This window comes from Budorcas taxicolor, chromosome 7, assembly GCF_023091745.1.
Source record: "Budorcas taxicolor isolate Tak-1 chromosome 7, Takin1.1, whole genome shotgun sequence".
In the NCBI taxonomy this organism is placed as follows: Eukaryota; Metazoa; Chordata; class Mammalia; order Artiodactyla; family Bovidae; genus Budorcas; species Budorcas taxicolor.
In genome coordinates, this window is record NC_068916.1 from 50,783,231 (window position 1) to 50,794,232 (window position 11,002).

At 46.7% G+C, this 11,002-nt stretch overlaps 1 protein-coding gene across 1 annotated transcript in view; it reads right to left on the minus strand.

The window, feature by feature from the left end:
* NRG2 (neuregulin 2) overlaps window positions 1-2,594 on the minus strand; it is a 194,972-nt gene extending 192,378 nt beyond the window's left edge. Inside the window, exon 1 of the mRNA XM_052643932.1 lies at window positions 1,886-2,594. Coding sequence (XP_052499892.1) covers window positions 1,886-2,594 — 709 coding nt within the window. The remainder of the gene's footprint in view (window positions 1-1,885) is intronic.
* Between the last annotated feature and the right edge of the window lie 8,408 nt (window positions 2,595-11,002).

The window sequence follows — 11,002 nt, forward strand, 5'->3', positions numbered from 1 at the left end:
TAACTGAAGGAAGAAGGGGGAACAGAGGAGCAAGACAGGGGATGATGACCACTGGGGCTTGGTGCATCAGACTGGGGATTAGGTGGGGATGTACACAATGCACATTCAGGAGCAACTCACTGAAAACCAAAACAGAAGCTGTCCTTGGACAAGGTTCAATAAATGTTTTTACTATCTATTTCTCGCTGCATAATACAGTTCCACAGCTCCCCCAAGGAATCTCAGGGAAAAAAAATCACTTAGCAGAATAAAAAATTAGAAATTCTTAACTGGTCTCAACTTATAAAATGTTTCAGAGCATAAAACCAACATTAAAGAGCAGTCAACAATATTCCTCAGAACAATGTTAGAGAGATAAACTGCTGTCATCACCAAAAGTTTCTTTCTTCCTTATTAAGACTGCAAGATTCTTCTGATTAAAGTGATCACAGTTTAACATAATATCTAGCTATATTCCCACCACAAACTAAAATTTGTCTTCTGAAGGACAGGGGCAGGGAGGGGGCGGGGGACATGCAGTAGAAAGGAAGCTTCCAAAAGTCAAAGGCATTGATCTAGAAAGATGAGGGCAGCAAAACTTCCTCCGAGCTGTTACACATTCTTTGCTACTCAGAGTCTTATTTACACTACTCAGAAGCAGTTGGCAGACCAGTAAATATACCAACTTCTATGACAGACCAGGGTATCTATCACAGTTCAGTGACTGCACAGCTCAGACGCACACTGCAAACATCAAATTCAGCCTTAGTTGGGACGAAATGAAACCCCAATATGAATAAGCGCAAGACAGGCTAACACCAAACACTCCAGTCCAGCCACGATTTGGTTTGAAATAGCTTCCTGAGAAGTAATTACTGGATTCAGGGACAAGGAGAAAAAGATCTTAAACTGACATTTCTTTGACTTTTGACATGGGAGACTCCATTCCCAGCTGCACAGATCGACAGACTTCAGTGTTGTGTTTCTCATCACCTGCATTCCTGTGTAGCACCCACCATCACGAAGATGAGATATGCAGTCAACACATCCTGCGCCGTAAGATGTCAGAGCTGAACTTCACAGCATTCAGGAGAAGTTACTCTATTTCACCCGTCATCACAAGCAACAGACCTAGGAAGATCTCCCAGAAACAGCCAAAAGAGCTGTCTGCTCACTAGTACTGGAGGTTAAGAGAGGGCTGTGCAACCAGCTCAGCAAAGACAAGCAATCACGATGGAGGAAAACAAAACAAAACAAAACAAAACCCTGAACCACATGGGGGACAGAAAACAGTAGCAGAAAAAGTCCAACTCTGCCTGCGCCAGCGGTGTGGATGAGCTGAGCCCGAAGCCCAGGAGAGGAAGGAGGGGGCGGGGGCCATCATTCCCTAGGAGAACTTGTAAGCGGAGGCCTTCACAGCCTGGGAGTCTGCCCAGCTGCTCCTGCAGACCCTGCCAGCCTGGGCAAGGCAGGCCCTTGGGAGCAGAGCGGGCAAGGCCTCCGAGGGTCACTCCTGACTCACTGAGCTTCGGGCCAGCAACACGCGGACCTCTCCTTTTTTCCTGCCGCTACTGGGCTATGATGGCAGCTTTCCAGCCCCACATGCCATACATCAGCCGCAGATCCCTGCTGGCACAGGCCAGCGCGTCCCCCCGCCCCCCAGCCGTGGCACACTTCGAGCCTAATCTTCTTTCTCCCCAACACCAACCCCCTCACCCACCATGCCAAGCGCCCTGCCCAGGGGCAGCCCCACCACCCGTTCTCCCGCCACCCCCCACCCCCACCCCTCACCAGCGGCCCCGGGCTCTGCCAGGCCCGGGCACCTGCAGATACCTCCCGCCCCACCCCCATCTTCCACCACCTCGCCCCTCCCCCCTTTCTCCAGCACAGAGAGGGGGCAACTCACCGCAGTCAGTGCACAGGATCTTGCCCACCTCTTTCTTGAGGTTTTTGCCGTTGGTGTTGAGAGGGGCAAAGGCTGTCTTAAAGACCAAGGGCTGCTCCGTGGGCTCCAGGAAAAAGATGTAGCGCTGGTTCCTTTCGAGCGGCGCACAGGAGCCCACGCTGATCACCTGCTCGCGCTGCAGTCCCCCGCTCCGGAGCGGCCACTTGTCCAGCACCTTCACCAGCGCCACCCGACCCGAGGCGGGCGGCTCGCGGGTGCTGTTGGAGCTGGAGCCGCCTCCGGCCGGGGCCAGCCCCTGTACCTTGCCCTCCACCACCACGGGCGCCTTGTACGCCTGGTCCTGCACCGACTTGAGGCTAGGCGAGTAGCAGGCGAGCGACACACCGAAGAGCAGCATAGAGAAGCCGGGGGCCGGGTCGCGCCTCATGCCTCCGGCGGCTGCGGCTCGCGAGCGGGCGGCGGCTCTCCGGGCTGCGGGGCTGCGGGGCTGCGGCTGTTGCGGCGGCCGCAGCTTTGGGGGCGCAGCGGGACGAGAGATGCTGCTGCTGTTGATGTGGCTGCTGCTGCTCCTGCCGCTCTCGCCGCTGCTGCCGCTGCCGCTGCTGCTGCTGCTCCTCTCGCTGCTGCTGCTGTCGCTGAAGCTGCTGCACCGAGCCTTCTCCACTGGCGGCGGCGGCGGCGGCAGCGCTAAGCAGCAAACCTGCCGCATCTGGCCAGGCCATTTGGGGGGCTCCGCCGCTCCGCCGCCGCCGCCGCCGCCTTGGGAGGGGAAACCAGAGCCCGCTGGAAAACCGGAAACAGCGTAACGTTAGCGCCCAGTAACCCTCCACCGGCGGCCCGGGGAGGTGGCCCAGCTAGGGCAGGGGGGCAGGCGGCGAGCGGGCCGAGATGCGCAGCGCGGAGCGGCGCAGCGCTCCCACCCTGCGCGCCGGGACCGGGAGGAGGATGCGGAGGATGGGACGTCCTCCCACTTGCTCTCTCGCGCCCCCTCTACCCCCGAACCGAGTGGGGAGCGCGGCTTCTGCAGGGGAAGCTTGGGACTGCACTGCTTTAGTGCCTAGCTTCAGGCCCCGCAGGGAAGCGAGAGGAATCTTGCTACCCTGTGCTTTGGGGATTTATCGGCACGATAGTGGGGGTAGTGCGTGAGCAGAGGGCAGGGTAGAGGTAGCGGATTCTGGTACCGTCCTATGAAGGGGGAGTGGGACACAGGGTGTGCTCTGCCTTTGGACATCGGCTGTGGGAGCCAGGGAGATGCCACGCCAGGGTGACTGACCTGCCTCCTGGGTTGTATATTCCCTTCCCCGGCAGGACCCTAGGGGCCAGTCCCTAACTGAGCCCACGGGCTTGGCCCTCCACCGCCTGGTGAGTGGCTGGAGATTCGAGTCAGCTGGGGAGGATCCCAGCCCCGTCATTTGGGGGAAGAGTTGCGGCTACATGGAGTCTTGGCTAGGCGTTGGGGCCACCCAACCAGGGGTGGTGGTTAAGAGAGGGTCCAGCCTCTAAGTCTCTGGGCTTTTTCCAGCAGCCAGGCAGAACCAGGCTGCATGCTACGCAACCTCATCACCTTTTTTTCCCCTTTAAAGCCGCTCCCTAAGGAGGTGGGGGCTTCTTGGGAGCCAACCTGAGAGCCAGAGACGGTCAGGGCCAGAGCTACCCCACAGGAAATGGTTTCTTTCTCAAAGATCGATGCTTGCAAGAGGCAGGGGAGTTTGCTTCACTGAAGCCAGCATCTGATTTTTAAAAGCAAGTTAAGGATCCTTTCTCACTCTACCATTAAGGATCCAGAGAGTTTTTAATACCCAGCTTATGTCCTTGAAGGATATGGAGCTCAGAAATTCCAGTAAGGTCTTAGAGAATCTTATCCTCGCCTGAGGACTGCAGGAAACCAGCCGGAGGACGTCTGACTTGAGCTGGGAATGCTATTCTGGAAAGGGAGGAGGGAGCTAGAGCTTTCCCTCCTGGCTAAGAGACATCCCAAACTTAACATACTCAAAGCCAACATCATTATTTCTCCCACTCAACTGCAAATTCCATGTAATTATTAAGGGAGCCATTTTATACTTGGCCAGCCAACCCGGCCCAAGAAGACCTTCAGTCTCATTTTATTATTCCTTATCCAACCAACCTTCAAGTCCTTCGCCTCTACCTTTTTAAAAAATCCCTACCTTTTTAAAAGCCCCCACCTTTTAAAAAATCCCCAATTTACCTAGTTCCTTTGCAACTCTATGTGAATACCGGAGGTGCAGGTGTTCCTCATCTCTTCCCTGACCACCGCAAAGCCTTCTAACCGGTTTCCACACCTTTCACCTCATCACCCTCCTCCAGTCCTACCACTGCCAGAGTGATCTTCTAAAAATAAAATATAAATATGATTTGGCCATGCCACTGCCCTCAGGATTAAAGTCCAAACTCTCCAGCATGGCTCTTCATGGGTTCCTTCTACATAGTCAGCTCAATCCTCTGGGAGCCAAGCCTTTGCTCTAGCAATCCTCAGCGCATTGTGCTGGTTCTGGGTGTGCCTCTGGACATGATGTCTCTTGTATCCAAAAAGTCACGGCTCTGCCTTGTCCATCTGGAAAACTATTCTAGCTCTAAGGCCCAGCTCAGCAGTATGCCCTCATCCCTCCTGGCTATGTGTGTACCACCATCCCCACCACCAGACGCACACAAGAGAGAAAGCTAATCCCTTCCTCTTCTGCATTACCAAGGGCCATGGTACTGTGCCAGGTACATATTACTATTATGGCAAAGACCTGTACTGTACTTCAAGCAGCTATTAATAGGTCTGCTTTAGACCCATCAGGCCGAGCACCTTATAGGGACTATAAGGTCCCCTATAGGGACTATATCCTATTAGTCTTTGGATGCTAAAGGGGCCCCCAGCACAGTGCCTGGCATAGAATAAAGACCAGCAAATCCTCAGAAGGAAGGAAGGTAGGAATTATTGAATGGAAACTCAGCTCTCTTAAAGGCATCAAGCCCATCTTGTTGACCCCTTCAGTGTTTCCTTTTCTATTTTCAGCTATCATAGCTATAAGGGAGATTACTAACTCCACCCTCTCATTTTTTTCAATGGAAGAGACAATCCCAGGGAGGAAAAGGAGATTACTCAAGATCACACACAGCCAAGATTGTACTCAATCTTCTGTTTCTGAGACCAGAGTAGTCAGAGGAGACCAGCGAAGAGCTTGCATTCTAGGGTCAAGGAGTGCTGGGTTTCATACCAGTTTTGTACATTACTAATTTGGGCTTGACTCTATTTCCCTCTCTAGGGCTTAGCTTCTTTATTTATATCATAGGGATCATACTGAGGTCTACCTCACAAATTGTTTTTTGCTCATTATGTTCTTAATTCAATAAATATCTGGCTGAGTGTCTCTTCTGTGCCAGGCACCAAAGCCTAGGGCTGGTCAGTGGAAATACTGCAGCGACCCGAACTGACACTGTCCCCACCCCCAAAGCTCTTACTCCATCTGGGGAGACAACAGCAAACGAGCAGGTGAATAGATAACTGTCCTGATGGGGAAAAAAAAAAACCAGGATAAGGCAATAGGCGATGATGGAAAAAGGGGAGAGGATAGGTCTACTTGGATAAGGGAAGGTTTCTCTGAGGAGATAACATTTAAACTGGGATTAGAAGGATTTGAAGGATGTGGATTATGTGAGATAATAAGTGTAAAGTGCTTAGAACAAGGTCTGATGTAGAGTAAGGGCCAAAATTAATGCTGAATGTTATTGATATTTTACTTATACCAGTGTATAAGTAATCTCAGAGCTGAGACTCTCTGTGTGGTATGCAGTTATTGCACACTAGGACTTTCTGTATATTAAAAATGCAATGAAATTTTGCAATACTAGATGCCAGTGTAATGAATAAAAATACATATTCTATTTCTTTTTTTTCACATATCCATTTTAAAGTATAACATGACATGGTTAAGCATGCAGAAGAGTGCAACAGGTGAAGAAAAGTGGCAAGATATGTTATCATTTGATCTTTTCTTAAAGGACAAATAATTGAAAAAACATTAATAAAAGATAAATACATAAATATTTGTAGATTCTAGATTACCTTTGAGTGGACACAGCAGAAATGGAAACAATAGTATTTTTCTGGAGAAGGGCAATGGAGGAATGGTGTGCAAGAATACTTTTCATGATGTTCCCTTTTGTACCTTGTGAATTTTTTTATCACATTCATATAACACCTATTTCAAAAAATGTTAGAAGATCTTCTAATCATTTTTAGTGGTGCTTATTTTTTTGTCATGCATTTTCTAAATCAAAAACTACTCTAAGTAGAACTATTATTATATGGAATTTCTTGAAATTTTTTTTAACTTTAAAATAAGATTCTGGTGCTAAAAAAAGGGGGTTGGGAATTATTGCACTATAATCTTATCTTCTTTAGAACACAAAAATGTTTTGAGATCCCAACAGTCCACTAGAATTCCTGCGGCCACAGAGGGTGGAGACTTAGGCAGAGATTTCTAAAATGAAGAGATGTCCTTGTCCAGATTTCCCCAAGGTGTGATGTGTGTGAGCTTTCAGGGTTGACATCAGCTGTTTAGTAAAGAAGATCAGGGTGTCTGGTTTGCTAGGACAGTTCAATTCTCTTCTGGCTTTTCCTTAAGGATCAAAGTGAATTGGTACACAGTCTTCAAAAGTAAAGCTTGATATTCTGAACATGCTAGCTCTTCAGTGTAATTCAATAATTGCTTGTCAAAGTAATAATAGCTACCATATTTAAATGCCCTCTGTGGGACTTCCCTGGTGGTCCAGTGGCTAAGACTCTGAGCTCCCAATGCAGGGGGTCCAGGTTCCATCCCTGGTCAGGGAACTAGATTCCATATGCCACAACTAAGAATGGTGCAGCCAAATAAATGATCTTTTAATAACATTTTTTTAAAATTTAAATGGCCCCCTGTATGTTAGGAACTTCATATTTCCTAAAGCCATGCCCCCAACGACTTTGCATTTCAGAAACTGAAGAGATTTACAGAGGTTTCATAACTTGCCCAAGTGGTAAGCAGTGTTGGGATGCCCATTCAGGCTTGCTTTGTGTTCAACACCACCATGTCTCTGTGAGGAAAGGAGTCTTATAGCCTCCCTTTCACTGTCATCTGAGAGGTCGCCAGTCTCTCTAAAATACTTCCACCAATGTCAGATTATCTGAAATGTTTGACACTGGAGAGCAGATGGTTTAAGCATCAGTTAAAAAAAAGAAATGAGGAAGACTGAGACCCTGAGAGAACCTGTGACTGTCCCAGGATCACAAGCTATGGATAGGGTTTCTCACAAATGCAAGCTCACATTTTGAGGCTTTTTTTTCGGGGGGGGGGGGGGGCTTGTTTTTTCTTCTGTATTTATTTTTCTTTATTGATATAATCAACAAAGTTGTTATATATTTAAAGTGTACAATATGATACTATGATACCTGTGTACATTGTGAAAGGAGTCCTACAATTGAGTTAATATTAGCATTTCCATCAGCTTTTATATTCCCCCCATTTTTGTGAGAACATTAAGTTCTACTGTCTTAGCAAATTTCAACTATAGAATAATTACTAATTATAGTCACCATCAACATTCAGAAAATGAAGATCATGGCATCCGGTCCCATCACTTCATGGGAAATAGATGGGGAAACAGTGGAAACAGTGTCAGACTTTATTTTGGGGGGCTCCAAAATCACTGCAGATGGTGACTGCAGCCACGAAATTAAAAGACACTTACTCCTTGGAAGAAAAGTTGTGACCAATCTAGACAGCATATTGAAAAGCAGAGAGAGTACTTTGCCGACTAAGGTCCGTCTAGTCAAGGCTATGGTTTTTCCTGTGGTCATGTATGGATGTGAGAGTTGGACTGTGAAGAAGGCTGAGCACCGAAGGATTGATGCTGTTGAACTGTGGTGTTGGAGAAGACTCTTGAGAGTCCCTTGGACTGCAAGGAGATCCAACCAGTCCATTCTGAAGGAGATCAACCCTGGGTGTTCTTTGGAAGGAATGATGCTAAAACTGAAACTCCAGTACTTTGGCCACCTCATGCGAAGAGTTGACTCACTGGAAAAGACCCTGATGCTGGGAGGGATTGGGGGCAGGAGGAGAAGGGGATGACAGAGGATGAGATGGCTGGATGGCATCATGGACTCGATGGACGTGAGTCTGAGTGAACTCCGGGAGTTGGTGATGGACAGGGAGGCCTGGCGTGCTGCGATTCATGGGGTCGCAAAGAGTTGGACACGACTGAGCGACTGAACTGAACTGAATAGTCACCATGGTATACATTATATCCTAAGAGCACATTCATTTTATAACTGAAAGTTTATACTCTTTCCTACCAACCTCTCCCCGTTTTCCCTCACTCCTCAGCCCCTGGCAGCCACCATTTTATTCTCTGTTTCTATGTTTTTGTTTGTTTGTTTGTTTGTTTGTTCTAGATTTCACATATAAATGATACCATGCAGTATTTGTCTTTCTCTGCCTGGCTTATTTTACCTGGCATAGTACCCTCCATATTCATCCATGTTGTCACAAATGGCAGGATTTCTTTCTTTTTTTCAGGCTTAATAATATTCCATTATATATATATATATATATTCCATTATATATATATGATATATATTTATCACATTTATCCATTCATCCATTGATGGACACTTCAGTTGTTTCTGTAACTTGGCTACTGTGAATAATATTGCAATGAATATGGGAGTTCAGGTATCTTTTGGAGAGAATGATTTTGTTTCCTATGGATCAAATTAATACTTTTGAATAGAACCAGACAGAGAAATGGAAAGCAGACCTGTTCACTATACAGGCTCCCCACAGACTTGTGAAAAAACTGGTTCATGGTAGCAGTGGGCTGTGTCAGTACATAATAATTACTGAGAACAAAAACAGAAGTAGACAGAATGGTATAGACATACTGAATCCAAGATAGAACATCCACATGAAAAATTTGGCTTCTTCTCTCAGATCCCTCCCACATGAGATGGATTTCTTCCAGCTTTAGCCGATTCAGTGGCCAGAAAGGGCCACTGAACCAGGTTACATGACTTATTACATCCAGGAGAACTGACCTGTCAAGGTGATGATTATGGCCTGTCTGGGGTCACTCGGGCTCACAAATCAAGCCAAATAATTTGCAGGACAGTCTCATTTTCTAAATAAAGATATTTTGTAAACTTTTTTTTCTCCTTTTGAGATCTGTTTTCTAAATTTGGCTTCCAGAGTCACTTTCAGGTTCTATGTGGTTCATATCTTTTCCTCCAAGGATTTTCTAAACAAGGGACTAAATAGAAAACAGATATTGAAAATCTGAGGATATTAGCATTGAGAAGGAATCAATGTCAGTGTAGCCCGATGGCCTCCTTTCACAGAGGAAGACATAGAGACCATGGGGACTCTGATTTGCTCAAGGTCACACAGCCCAGTTAGTGGCAGAAACAGCCCTAAAATCCTATTGCAAAATCCTGGCTCCACCTATACTTGGGAGCTTGGGCAAGTTACTTCACCTTTCTATTCCTTCTGTCCACCCCAAATAAAATCAAGATAATAATACCAATAGGGGTTTTGTGAGGATTCGGTGACATGGTGCATGCAAAATGCTTCAAGTATCTGGCACAGTACCTGAAGCTCCAATACTTCGGCCACCTGATGCGAAGAGCCGACTCATTGGAAAAGACTGTGATGCTGGAAAAGATTGAAGGCAAAAGGAGAAGAGGGCAACAGAAGATGAGATGGTTAGATAGCATCACTGACTCAATGGATATGAGTCTGAGCAAACTGTGGGAAACAGTGAAGGACAGGGAAGCCTGGCATGCTGCAGTCTGTGGGTCACAAAGAGTCGGACATGACTTAGCAACTGAACGACAACAACCTGGCACAGAGTAACTGGCTAACTGCATGGGCAGTGGACTCAGGCTGCCTACATTCGAGCCCCAGCCCTGCCACTTACTTTTCTTTATTTTTAAATTAATTTTTGCCTGTGCTGGGTCTTCGTTGCTGCACACTCAGGCTTTCTCTAGTTGCGGCTCACGAGGCGTAGGGTTGCAGGCTCGGTAGTTGTGGTACACAGGCTTAGTTGCCCCACAGTCTCTGGGATCTTAGCTCCCAGACCAGGGATCAAACCCATGTCCCCTACATTGGCAGGGGGATTTTTAACCACTGGACCACCAGGGAAATCTCATGCCACTTACTTAACTGACATGTTGATCTAGTTGCTTAACTTCTCTGGGTCTCAATGGTAAATGCCTAAAGTGATCATAGTTCCTACCTCATTAAAAGTGCTGTGAATCTTATAGTCAAAAAATTATACAGCAAATTTAAACATTGCTAAGAAAGTAAATCTGAACAGTTCTCATCATAAGAAAAAATGTTTTGTAACTTTGTGTGGTGACAGATGGTAACTAGACATTGTGATGATCATTTCTCAATGTATACAAATGTCGAATTATGGTGTACACCTGAAACTAATATAATGTCACATGTCAATTATACTTCAATTAAGAAATTGTTGTAAGTATTAAAATAAAAGCGTATATATAGCACACTTAGAATAATGCTTGCATGCTAAGTTGCTTCAGTTGAGGCCAGCTCTTTGTGACTCCATGGGCTGTAGCCCGCCAGGCTCCTCCATCCGTGGGCTTCTCCATCCATGGGCTTCTCCAAGGAAGAATACTGGAGTGGGTTGCCATGACTTCCTCCAGAAGATCTGCCCAAACCAGGGATCGAACCCACATTCTCCTGCATTAGCCAGGTAGGTTCTTTACCACTTGTGCTCCCTGGGAAGCCTCAGAATAATGCTTAGCACATGTTAACTAGTATTGGTCAGACTAGAATAACCATTTTCTTACTTTCAGTAGCTATATTTTACCCCAAATTCAACAGTTTTAAAACCACTCATTTTCATATTTTTGAACGCACGCTAAAATTCTTAAACATAGAGCCTGATGTTCTAGCACATTTATTTATTTATTTAAAACTCACATCATTGGTAGTCCCAGCTCCCAATCAAGAGAGGACATGATTCAATAATTTATAGCCTAGGGCTGCATCAGGAGTCCAAGGGTTTATACTCTCCAGTTTGCTGAAGAGGTCAGCAGCCCCTCTGTCT